The 13,370-nt window shown below is 37.7% G+C and overlaps 1 protein-coding gene across 1 annotated transcript; it reads right to left on the reverse strand.

Moving 5' to 3' along the window:
• Positions 1-182: 182 nt before the first annotated feature.
• On the reverse strand, positions 183-13,059 carry LOC147171868 (DEP domain-containing protein 1B-like). Its single transcript, XM_086078544.1, has 11 exons — positions 12,889-13,059; positions 11,548-11,813; positions 11,292-11,436; positions 8,825-8,952; positions 8,609-8,739; positions 8,474-8,521; positions 8,040-8,180; positions 7,775-7,941; positions 2,940-3,116; positions 1,913-2,095; positions 183-1,810 (listed from the first exon to the last, which is right to left on the reverse strand). Exons 1-11 carry the CDS (start codon positions 12,934-12,936, stop codon positions 1,646-1,648), a joined length of 1,599 nt encoding a protein of 532 aa, XP_085934670.1. The 5' UTR covers positions 12,937-13,059; the 3' UTR covers positions 183-1,645.
• Positions 13,060-13,370: the final 311 nt, after the last annotated feature.

Raw genomic sequence — 13,370 nt, forward strand, 5'->3', positions numbered from 1 at the left:
TGTCATGTTTTTACAAACGCAATATACTGTAATTAGTAAACAAATACAATATTGTCACACACCAAAAAAAGGGGCTCCAACTTGGAACTTAATGTAAAGTGTCCACCATTACCATTTTGGTGCCAGATACCATGATTTATCTTCATAGGTCTTAAGGAGCTTATACATAGAAGGCAGACCGATACAAGTCAAGTCACGTTTATTTATCTAGCCCTTAATCACAAAAGAGTCTCAAAGGGCATCAAACACCCACAGTTGACAAATTAACAACATCCCCTGATCTAACCTCAAGAGGGCAAGGGAAAACAAAAAAACAACAACAACAACAACAACAAAACATTAGGGGGAAAATAAGAAACCTTGAGAAGGGGTTAAACAATTTGAGTATGTTTGACAGAAAAATATTTTCTATTCTTAACAAGGTGCAAATACATACACAGGGACAGTATAATTTTTTTTATCTTGCAGTATTATTATATTTTTAAAGAAATTAGATCATAATTATGCTGTGATCCTACAGTGAGAAGTAATGCCTCAATCTCAAATCTGGGACATCAAATAAACATTGAATGTTTCACTTTCCAGCAAAGTCATGTTCAAGTGTAACAGTTGCTCCAGTATTATTATGACATTGATTTGAGTGTATTAATCAACAATATTAGCATCTATAAAAATAAAACATCTCTTAGGACAAAGTTTAAGTGACAATACAGCAGTGTTAAAAATACACAGTGTGGCCCGGAAGAAACACGTTTTTAGAGTGCACATTAAATAAGATCTAAAGTTTGTCTAAGCAGAAAGGGTGTAAATTGCTGATATTTAACTGTAATTTATAAAAAGCAAAACTGTCATTATTTGTACATTTATCAGCAGAAAGACACCCTTACCAGGAAAATTAAAATATAAAAGTAATTGCATTACATGAAATAACTTTAAAAAAAAAAGAAGCAACACAAAAAACAACAACCAGCCAATTTCGACAAAAATGTGTATGGTACACTACAGTATAGTTTACTTACTGAATGCAGCAGTCATTTATCATAAACATTTTGATTTTGACATGCAATAATGTTTAGACCCAGTAACACTTTCACATTTTTTTGAAATGCATATATTTCACTTGAGTGAATGAGTAAAATTTTAATTTGCATTACTGTACATCTCAAGTACTCAACCATTTGAATTCATTGCAACACACAGCAGTGTTTTCTTTGTTAGTGCGTTTTCTTTGTTAGTGCTAGTGAACTGTAAACTTGGAAAACAATTTCTTATTTGCAATTTTCAGTCTGGTTAGTGGTTTCATCTAGCTTTTTTTGTTTCATTTTTTAACTATAGTTGAACAGTATCTTGGGACGTTATGACTTAACACTGAATACATTTTCCAAGTATGCAACAAGCTGCTAGTCAAGCTAGCACAACATCTTTGAATCTTTTGCAGCAGCATATGCTTATTTGTTGATCTTACTGGCCCATATTGAATTTAATTGACAACAGTCGACACTTTTTCACAAAGTGTCTATCTTTTCAATCTTTTTGTCAACCTTTTTTGAAGGTTTGAAACTATTTTGTTTATCAAGCATCCTGATGTGTCAGGAGTTTGACATACGCACCAAGCTTGAACTAAACCAGAGTCCGTGTTGGTAGTTTATGCTCTAAAACTCCAGCTCCTTTGAAAAGGGTTCGATGGTTTCTTGATGTTGAAAAACATGAGGTGAGGTTTGAGGCGAGGGCTCTTCTCTGGAATGACAGCGGCTCTACTTTCCTCAGAGGGGAATCGATTGCGGTAGACTTCGGGATAAGACTTTTGGAACTGAAATAAAAGTAGGTGTATTACTTAGCAAAGTCAAATGGAAGGATGTTGCATGATCTAAACTGGCATATTAGATGCTTATTTGTTCACATGAAGGCATACCTGTTTTAGTCGTTTCCTTTTGTCCTTGGCGGGAAGTTCTTTGTCAGAGATCAAGCCTTCCAGTAGCTCTTGCAGAGGTGTCTGGGTACCAATCACCTTTGGCTCCTCTGCCTCAACTCTGCTTATCTGTTTATAAAATGCTGGAGATGTGCTGAAGTCTGTATCAGAACCTGCATATTTAATCTGGTGGGGAATAAAAAAAAAAAATCATCAAAGAAATCTTTGCCTTCAGCACTAAAATCAACTTGTCAAAATGTCCATTTTTTTGCCTTTCTTTTTTTTTTTTAATTAAATTTTTATGTTTTTGGGATGTCTGCATTCAGTTTCATCCCAAAAATATACAATTTGTAAAATAAAAAACAAATATATATTTTTTTAAATGGACATAAGCGCATCCTAAAAACATAGTTACGTTCCATTTTAAATATTACAATGCTCTCAAAGAAGTATTCATATGGTTTTTATGATGTATTTTTTTATGCCAGAGCATACTGAAGGCTTTGATGCAGCCTCTGAACTGAAGTGAATGGTAGTGGCAATGGTAGTTATTACAAAAAACGGCCAGCAGGTGGCAGCATAATATAAGAGATCAACCAGGGCAATGTTGTAAAAAGCTAATTTACCCACAGTTCTAAATAGATTTTCCAATAAGGATGAAACTTAGCTATATTCTATTGCTAATTGCTGCAAAACAGAAAGATAGAAATATACTTTTTTTCCTGATGAAAGAAGAGACTTTAATCTTTCTTTTGGTAGGTTCCATATTTTTATAGCAATAGAACACAATATTCTGTGGGCCTTGCAAAATCAGTCAAAATCCAGTAAAACAGCGGGCACCGAAGGGGGTTGCTTCACTGAAAATGGCTGGGAGTAAATTAGTTAATTGAAATAATATCAAGGTTATGGTTATGTGTAAACACTGAAAGTGTGCTTGGCTAGAGTGTTTGAGCAGTCCCATCACAAAAGCAGGTACATACATGAGAAATTAAAGCATGTCACTGGGTCTGCATTCCTAAATGGCACAGACCTGAACTCTTCGGAAGTGGGAAAGGTGATCCTCAACTTGGCGGCGCAGCTTGTCAGGCACTTGGAAGACGGTGTTGTGGTGCTCCATCATGAAAGTGACCAGTTTTGAGGCAAGCAGCTCATCCAAGTCCATCTCATCCGAGGAGCCCAAAACACAGGGGGAGAACATTTGCACCATCTAGACGGGGGCGAGCACAGGAAATAAACTACAGTTGTGTCAGCTGCACTGAGTGCTTGCATTTCATCTACGACGGCTTGTGGCGTTAAAGCTACTGAAGCAGGAAATTCCATTTTGATCAGTGGAGGCATTTGTGGATCTCACTCTGCTTCATCTAGCCTTCCTTCCTTCATTCCTTTAGTTTTTTCCTCTGGTCTCCCATCTATTGGAATTTAGCTGTTTCTGGGGTTGGTGGAAGATTCTGGTTTGTAACTCTGTGGGTGGTGTCTGGTGCTGGATTTCACTTTGTTTCATCTTTATTTATTTTGATCCTTCCTCTGGTCTCCTGACAACTTTACGACTCTGGCGGGACTTTGAAGTATCCGGTTAAGGCGATGGGTTTAGGATTTTTAACAGGTTTTAGGTGAATTAAAGAACACAAACCCACACAAAAAAAAAGAGAGCAATGATGATGACATGCCGAGTGAATAATACTGAGCTCTCTCTCTAAAAAAAAGACATTTCAATTCGGAATTGCTACCGTCACCTGTTGATGTAAAATGAAACTGCACACATCCTTCTCCACGTACACAATGCGCACATGACTTCACATCTGCAGACGGAGGGAGAGCAATTCGAACCTGAATTCAGTCTGAAAGCTATTGTGAACAGCTAAGGTGTTAATCTACTACAAACCCAATTCCCCAAAAGTTGGGACACTATACAAATTGTGAAAAAAAACTAAATGCAATTATGTGGAAGTGCCAGATTTCAATATTTTGTTCAAAATAGAACATAGATGACAGGTCAAAAGTTTAAACTGAGAAAATTTATCATTTAAAGGGAAAAATAATTTCATTGTAAATTTCATGGTGCCAACAAATCTCAAAAAAGTTGGGACAGGTAGCAATAAGAGGCTGGAAAAGTCAATTGCACTATATCCACTAATGAGGTCCATTGGCAACTTGATTGGAGCATAAAAATAGCTTCTTGGAGTGGCAGTGTCTCTCAGAAGCGAAGATGGGTAGAGAATGACCAATTCCTCCAATGTTGCGCAGAAAGATAGTGGAGAAATATCAGAAAGGTGTTTACCAGCGAAAAATTGCAAAAAGGTTGAAAAAAATCATCATCTACAGTGCATAACATCATCCAAAGATTCATACTGGATGCCCATGATCTTCGGGATCTTAAACGGCACTGCACCGCAAACAGGAATGCTTACTGTAAGGGAAATCACAGAAAGGACTCAGCAATACTTCCAGAAAGCATTGTGGGTGAACACAATCCACCGTGCCAGCCGCCGTTGCCAGATGAAACTCGATAGTACAAAGAAGAAGCCATTTCTAAAGCAGACCAAGAAGCGCAGGCGTTTCTCTGGGCCAGTGGTTATTTAAAATGGAGTGTGGCAAAGTGGAAACCTGTCTTGTGGTCAGACGAATCACGATTTGAAGTTCTTTGTGGAAAACTGGGGCGCTATATCATACTGACTAAAGAGGACAAGGACAACCCAAATCAGTTTATAAGCCTGCATCTGTGATGGTATAGGGTTGCATGAGTGCGTGTGGCATGGGCAGCTTCCATATCTGGAAAGGCATCGTCAATGCAGAAAGGTATATTCCGATTGGAGAACAACATATGCTCCCATTCAGGCATGATCACTTTCAGAGAAGATCTTGCATTTCTCAACACGATAATGCCAGACCACATGCAGCACCAATTACAACATCATGGCTGCGTAGGAATAGGATCCGGGTATTGAAATGGCCAGCCTGCAGTCAACTTATTTCGCTTATAGAGCACATTTGGCGCATCATAAAGGGGAAGGTGCAGCAAAGAAAGCCCAAAACAGTTGAACTGTTAGAGAGACGCGTGTTAGACAAGAATGGGACAGCATTCCTATTTCTTAACTTGAGAAACTTGTCTCCTCTGTCCCCAGACATTTGCAGACTGTTGTAAGAAGAAGAGGAGATGCCTCACAGTGGTGAAAATGGCCTTGTCCTAACTTTTTTTTTTTTGATTTGTTGACACCATGGAATTGCAAATTAACATAGTTTTCCCTTAAAATGATACCTTTTCTCAGACCTGTTTGCTATGTTCTATTCTGAATAAAATATTAAAATTGGGCAGTTCCACATAATTGCATTCAGTTTGTATTCACAATTTGTATAGTGTCCCAACTTTTTTGGAATTGGGTTTGTAATTAGATGTTTCAGTCATAAATGGTCAAATAAAAAGTCTATTGTAAAGATATTTTTGGGCAAATTGTTACACAGAGCAGCTTTAAATATAACATAATACAAATAAAACTAATTCAGAAACGAGATGGTAGCCAGCCAGCTGGACAGTGAAAAGCATTGTGGAAAGTGTAGATTTTAGAAAATGATCCAACAAGCAGGTGAGGCTCCTTGTAGGGTTGACGCCAGATAACCTATGGTTGTAAGCTTCTCATGATGTTGCAGAGAAACATCTGGATCACTATGGTGAAAGTTAACTTAATACATACTGCATAGTCTTTCGCTCTCAATTAATGTGAGTATCGGTGTGTATTACCGATTCAAAAAATGGAAATTGGTATTTTTTTTATGTGCTGCTGACATGGAACATATAAGACGGCGTCCTCTCACAGGGCTAAAATGAAGTCATCTGTAAGCCCTTTATTTTTAAGGGATTTTAATAAATTAATGCTGGTGGAGTGTGGTGCTTGTGGGCGGATAACTAAACCTGTAAGTGAGAAGTTTAATTGGAGAGAACTGTTCCTATGAGAATAAAGTATAACAAATATGCCTGTAACCCCGAGTCAGTTTTGATTGCTTTGTTCAACAACTGTATTTTACAGAAGAATTGTATTGTAGAAGAAAGAAAATATTACAACTGTCCATGAATCTAAATATGATTTTACATCAATAGCAGTGCCATTTACGATCCAGCTGGTTCATGCCCATTTGCCTTTGCATTTGCATCTGCATCATATCCGATTAATATCTACATAAGACAGAGGACTGGATCGGATTTGAAAGAAGAAGAAGAAAAATAACGGAATTCAACTGTTCTCATGTAAAAATTTGAGTAGATACATAACACATTGGGCAAAAAATTGGAATTGACCTGCAGTATGAACATAGCCTGGAAAAGTGTAAAAAAAAAAAAAAAGTTTTATCCAGCCGAGGATTTGCTTGTTCTTTTTTCTTTTCATAATTTTTAAAGGTTTTTAAATTACAGTATTATTATTTCTTTCTTTCAGTGTGTGGGCATCCGTTTGGTTTCGAGCCAATAATTTTATTTTCAGTGCATCTCTAATGCATATACATACAAGAGCTGTCAAACTATATTAAAAAAAAAAATCAGATTAATCACATCTTAAATATTGATTAACCATGATTAATCACTATGCTTTTTATCCCAAAAATTTCCTGCCAAATTTGAAGAAAACTTATGTACATTTAATGTTATGAGTATGTCTTCCACATTTTTTGATTCACTGCACTCTCATCTTCCTCTTTTTCTAATCAATTACTTTCAAAATTTTAAATGAAAAAAAAAATGTCCCCATTATTTTAGCTAGAACAAATATTCTGAATGTCATACACAAGCATTTATTAAATGCTTTACTTTAAAGCATGTCGTTATGTTTATTGCTTAAACACAACCTGTACTACATTAAACGTAACCACCCGCTGTCAAGCTAAATAATCATCTGCAGCAGTGGTGTAGTGGTCCTTGAAGAAGTGCGTATACTCAAAAATTCCACTTTTTTGTTTTGTTTTAAGTAGTCCAGAAAACCGTCCTGTTTAAGATACAATGACATGTAAGAAAAATCCGTCATTTTTACTTGCTCACAATAATAAAATTATCAGGACTTGATTGACTTCAGCAGTTTGTAGTTATTAATTGTAACACAGGCGACTTGAATTAATGTAAAATGAGTTTGTCATGAGACAAATATACAGTATAAATAATGTTGTAAAACATTATTTAGTGAACAATCAACAAAAATTGTGAACAACAGTCACTTTAGATTTCAATATTGTTTTAGGCCAAATTTTAAAGTACATGTCTCCATTCTTGTGTTTTAACTTACTTAAAATGACCTACCAGCCTAGCTAATGAAACAAAACTAGTTCATGTTGGTAAGTGCATAACCGGCAGCATCCACTCCGGGGTTCGAAACCACACCGAAAGTAGTCTCTGGAGTACATGTGCGATGCACTCCGGGTTAAGCTAAAACCTTCTGTTCAGGACAGCATTTGAAGGATCATTGAACCTGTTTATGACCCACCCTACTCTGCCTAAAGTTGGCTCATCAGTCCTCATGCATAAAATTTGCAAATCTAATCAGTGAAGGCATCGCCTACCAGCCAATCAAGAGGCAGAGGAGGGTGGGCCGTGGCTTCACCATCCTCACATATTACTGAATGATGCGCATCAAGGAGAATTTAGAAGTGGTTAGACGCAAAACTGACTGAAAAAAGAAGTGGGTATGCGCCGTATATCCGCGTATACCCTGGACTACACCACTAGTTTGTGGTCAAAATTAATGTGTGATTAATCTGCGTTAATACATGATTAATGTGATAATTTTTTTGTGATTAATCAATGAGTTAACGCTTTACCTTTGACAGCACTAATACATACACTGATGATTCAAACACATGACACAAATAACTGTTAGGAATCCATACCAGTGTGCGGGTGGCAATCGTGTCATTGAGTGATGGCAGATGGGAGTTGCTGGAGACCCGCGCCATGAGTCTCAACAATAGCTGAAGATGCCTTCGATTGGGCGGCGGCAGCAAAAGAGTGCTGACTTGAAGAGCCTCAGTGGCCAAGTCTTGCTTCTGCAGCAGACCTGGAGATGAAATACAGCAGGCAAGAAGGATGAAATGTATTAAAGTTTTTCAATCATGGAGGTACACATCATAAAATGGCTCATCTAGAAAAGCTCACTGAGAATGTTGACAAAGACTTCATAAAGATGGAAAGTCAGCAGAGGTTCTTTGAGTCGCTGATAGTAGTCGGCTACTGTTTTCAGAACATCTCTCTCAAATCCTGGATACACTGGTTGTTTGCTGTCATTGCCATTAGGCCCTTAAAAAGAAGACAATTACATTTTTAGTTTTCTACACACTGAATAGATCAAATGCAAAATAGAGTGCTGCACAATTGTACTGTAGGAACAGACTATACAATATGTACTGTATATATCATATAGTATACAACGACATACAAATATCTGTTTTTCTATATAGTGTTGTTTCTATAAATCACTCATGCAAATGTATCTGCTATAGTAAAAAAAAAAATCAGGTGTCAATGTAGTGCCATTTTGTTGTTGTTGTTGCTGTTTTACAGTAAAACTTTGCATACAAAAGTGTACTTACAGTTGGCCAAGCATTTCATTGCTGATACCACCCAGTGGGGCATGTCATCTGGGAAGAAGGAATCGGAGTAATACCAGTCAGATATTGCAACACAAACAAACCAGTTAAAAGTATCGATAAGTATTGTGGCATTACCATCATTGTTATCCAACACAACTATGCCCGACTTATTGATGTTGAAGACGTTGTGAACTATGAATTTGCCTTTCACGTGTGCTGGATTTAACACACCATCCAATGTCGTTAAACCGAGCACTCGCTGTAAACTGAAAGTCAAATGATATCATACATCAAGAGAAATAACGACATGGAAGATGGCAGTAAGCAACGTTGGAGAGATTTGGTACATACTGTGCAGCTGTCATTGACTTCCAGATGTGGTCCACTTGTTTGGGAGTAATATCTTTTCTGCGGATTAGTTTGCATTCATGCACATCTCCAATCGCTACACTGTGCCTTTTGGTCCAAAAATCCGAAGTCTGATAAAAAGGACAGATAGGGAAAACCTTTTTCAGGTTCAAACATTTTGGTGCATATACTTACTGTAAGTAATATGGATGAATGGATATTAATTTATTTATGGAGCCCATTTAAAAAAAACAACAACAACAATGACAAACGAAGCAAGTTAAGTTTAAGTTTTACTTCTTCTAAATCCTTTTCGAATATTCATTGTTTTTTTTCTATTGACTGTTCTCTTTTGATTCTTCTTTTCTTTCTTTGATTATTGTAACTTATTTATTTATTGAAATAATGCTAAAAATATTCGAAAGAAAAATGTCCTCCCCCCCAAAAAATCCATTAAAAAAAACCAAAGTGTTGTAAATAAGTACTTAATAACAAGGGGTTATAGTCTCATGCTGATTCCAAGGAATGGAAATGGGTTTTAAGATGAGTTTTAAAAATGGTCAATCAGTGACTGGACTGGACATATTTGAGGTAAGTGAACCCATGACCTCAGAACTGTGCTCACGAGTCGTCCATCTTGCCCCCTCTGGGAAAAAAAGGGCCCAAGTAAACATTCAATTAATGGAGTTATTAAATTGTGATTTTATTAAGGAACAAATATATATTCAAAGCTACCGGCCTTGTGTGAAAAAAATACATTCTTTTTTGGGGGGGAAAGTTGGGGTCATTTTCTCTTTCTACACCCAAGCCTGATTAGATTCAGACCTGTTCAATCAAGAAATCACTTAAATCGAACGTGTCAGACACAATGAAATCAGCCCAAAGATCTCAAAAAAGCTTTAACAAAAAGACATGATCCCATTTGATTAGAGAACAAATGGAAAATAAATTAATCTACCAGTCTAAAGCTTTAGGACAAAGGGAGAAAACATGGAACAGTGGTGAACAGTCAGCCAACAAAAATTATCCAAAGAGAACGACGACGACTCAACAAGAAGGTCACAAAAGAACCAGAACATCTTCTCGTGAACGACTCCCTCGTCGTCTCAGCTAAAGGGTTACCCAACACTAAATCAACTTTTTTTGATGATTAACTGTATAAACTGGTGTCTACTAATGCGGTCTGCATGTCCTGGTCATTATTTTGGCATTTTAGTGGATGTTTGTTGAAAGCTTGAATTTGGGGGAGAAAGAACAAAACGCTTGTTTGGCGCCATCTTAAGGTTAAACACTGGAATAAATACAATTTGGCTGAACTTGGTGAACTTGAACCTTGCTGAACTGAACTTCTTTTTCTCTTTGAAGCATCTTAGGAAAGGGAAAAAAATCAATGGTGGTATCATGTTCTGAGGCAGGCCCTGGATGACTCCCTATGACAGACTCAACTAAAAATTCTGCTCTTCACCAGAAAATCCTCGTCATATGAGTTTGCTTTTGTAATTCTTGATAAACCGTAGCATTTTTTTTTGTGCTGTTTTCCATCTAACATTGCATTAATATTCGCTTATTTAATTAATTCCAAAAATATTTCAGTTTAGTCGTTCCCCTAAACATACCTTTTACTTTATCGTCCGCCATTGCTTTGTGACTATAAACGTACGTGTGTGTAATATCCGGTCAAAACGTGCGACGTGTATCTGGTCTTGTCAGCGTTTATTTGCAAAAGCGGTTTCCATAGCCAAAAATTTGCATTTTCCTTTTTTCGATACCCTTCAAACTCCACCCCCTCCAAGCGTAAAAACTTTTTTGGTGCACATTTTGGGCCTTTTTTCGAATTTCTAGTGTTTCCATTCAGTTTTATGTTCGCATTTCTTGAACATTTTAATTAGGATGGGTGGATGGAAACCCCACTACAGTGAAAGACTAATTGCCAGCTATACAAAGCGCTTGATTTAAGTTGTTGCTGCTGGATGGCACAACCAATTATTCGATTTAGGGGGCAAGTAATTTTCCACTCAGGCAGCTTTGAATTGTTTTTTTCCCCTTGATAAATAAAATAACCATTTATATGTTGCCTAATTATTGTATCTACAGTAGAACCTTTGTATTAAGTAGCCCTTCACATCACATTAATAAGTATGTATGCAATAGTTCTCAAATTCAAAAAGGTTGGCGACCCATGAACTAAACCAATCCAGAAGACTACCACTGATGCCAACAAGGTGCTAAAACCAAGGCTCTGAGATATTGTGGTCAGGTAGAGTATGAAATACCGCAGATAGATCCAGCAAGACAAGACACACATACAGTATAGTCTTCTGAGCCATTTGCCAGGAAGCTGCTATTACGAACTCTTAATAAAGCTGAATTTGTGTCATGCAGCGTTTTAAACCAAATTGGAAGAACTGCAGGACATCACGCAAATCCATAAATGACCATAATTGGGCATGCACAACTGAGTGTGTCTCACCATGCCAGTCGACTTCACAGGTGCCGCATTCTCCTGCTGCGGTAATTCTTCATAATCATCCCAGCGGATGAGTCTTGGTAGATCAGTGCTGTTTCTAGACAGAGATCTCGATGGAAAACACTTCAGGGGAGACAAACTGGGGAATCTAAAACAAAAAGAGACACCACTGAGCTCAGTGAAGTGGTATGAACCAGCATCTCTCCAGTAACTAGTCCATGCTCACACACTTGTATATTAAAAAAACAAAAACATCTACCTGTACAAATGACTGCTATCTTCAAAGTCTTCTGTCCCATGGCGTCCCTTAATATCTTCAATGACATGGGCTTTGAGGAACTTCCTGAGCAGCTGTAAGGTCTGGTAGCGAGTCACCTCTGGCCCAAAGTTGCAGTTGTGCCGGAGAAGCTGATGAAGATACTCCGCAGCCTCGGCTCCTGAGAAAGTGCAATCATAGTAGCGGAAGTGCATCCAGTGTCTTCTTAATGGCATGCCTCCACGGAAGAGTTGAATTGTTTCATTCCACTGTAAAACAGGAAGTACCACACAAATAAGGGAATTCTTAATTTGAAATACATAAAGGCCAAACTTACACAACCTTTTATATTTTCCAAATGAACCAACTTACTTGCTACACCTGAACCTGACTACTTTTTGAAAGTCTTTCAGGTGTGATAGATCCCATTCTTGTTACCATTAAAGGGAAACTCAACACACACACTGCGATGCAGTGAAAACACAAAATCTATTTCTGAATTTGTTAATGTTGATGACTCCCAATACGTTCTAATGAAAATGAATCCACTTTCTACATCCTTTTGGGTTGACATTTAAAGAAAAAAAGAGGGTAACACTAAGGCAGGTAATGTCTGTCAATAACAGTTGCTCTGATGGTTATGGTTAGGGTCAGAGCTGGCATTTTGACCTTAAGCCCATCATGACTACTGGCTACAACGTAACTCAAACACTAATGTTGATTGGTTCAGTTTACAGTCCATGTTGTAAATGGCCGCTACCACAAAATAAAAAATCGCGATGCATCAGCCCCAAAAGTCACCAGCCCACCAGGCATCTGCATAGGGTTAGGCTAGTAATGCAGATAGCAGCCTATCGGTGGCAAAACAAAAATGAATTCACAGAAGGGGGTGTTCCAGTGCATCAGTCGCTCCAGCGATTGACCAATCAGTATGTTCACGGCAAAATCATATGAACAGGAGAGTTGCCGGTCACGGAAAAATATCCACTACCAAGGAACAAACTTTGCAGGCTTCCCCTTATTTACGCAGCCTGATGTAAATATGGGCAACACGTTTGTCTCGTAATTATTAAGCGACTTTTAGTTAGATTTGGGTTTGTGAAAACAGCACATTCCACCCCCTTTACATTGGCTAGCACAACCAAAACGAGTAGCAGCTCCTTTATAGCGTTAGATTTGTGACTAAAAACGTAAAAAATGTATATAAATTACATTTACGTAGAAACTGCGTTATCTCGTGGTTAAATATTCATATCATAAACAATTAGCTCCTACTCCAAAGTTATTAAAACTCAAGTAAATAGACAAGCTATTTCTTTTGTTTAGATTTCTTAACACACTCACCAGCTTTGTCGCCCTGTACGGCCCTGGTCCGATAACTCTTCCCTCCATCCCCGTAAAAGATATAATATTTAATGGTCCAAAAACATTGAAAGTTAAATGGCTTTTATGATTAACAAGACGGACCAGACCCCGGACTCCGGACAGAAACGTTGCAGTTGCTGCATACTTTGAATCTCCTACGTCACATAACATGAAGAACGTGATTGGATAGGGAACTGAGCACGTGACCACCAGACGCGATGTCGATGTTGCTGTGACAACAAGCGACCAGAAGTATTTACGTAGCCTTCTGTCCTTTTATATTGTTCAGGGTCGCGCGGTAGCTTGCCGTCTATTCTAAATGGCGTATGGAAAAATTTAATATAAAATATAAAAATAGAATAATACACACTACATTAGAGTGGAAACTTATTCAGTTTCACACCGTCACGGAGAGGGAACTGAAACTAAAGTGCTTCCTGCACGGAAGTCAGGCAAGCAAA

The sequence above is a fragment of the Leptonotus elevatus genome, chromosome 6 (genome assembly GCF_054856555.1).
Source record: "Leptonotus elevatus isolate MCC_2025b chromosome 6, RoL_Lele_1.0, whole genome shotgun sequence".
In the NCBI taxonomy this organism is placed as follows: Eukaryota; Metazoa; Chordata; class Actinopteri; order Syngnathiformes; family Syngnathidae; genus Leptonotus; species Leptonotus elevatus.

Coding starts and splice junctions, on each gene's coding strand:
- LOC147171868 (XM_086078544.1), bottom strand. CDS start 12,936: ATGGAGGGAAGAGTTATCGGACCAGGGCCGTACAGGGCGACAAAGCTG. Junction 8,953..11,291: donor CTGTGAAGTCGACTGGCATG/GTGAGACACACT, acceptor CCTTTTTATCAG/ACTTCGGATTTTTGGACCAA. Junction 2,096..2,939: donor CCCACTTCCGAAGAGTTCAG/GTCTGTGCCATT, acceptor ATTCCCCACCAG/ATTAAATATGCAGGTTCTGA.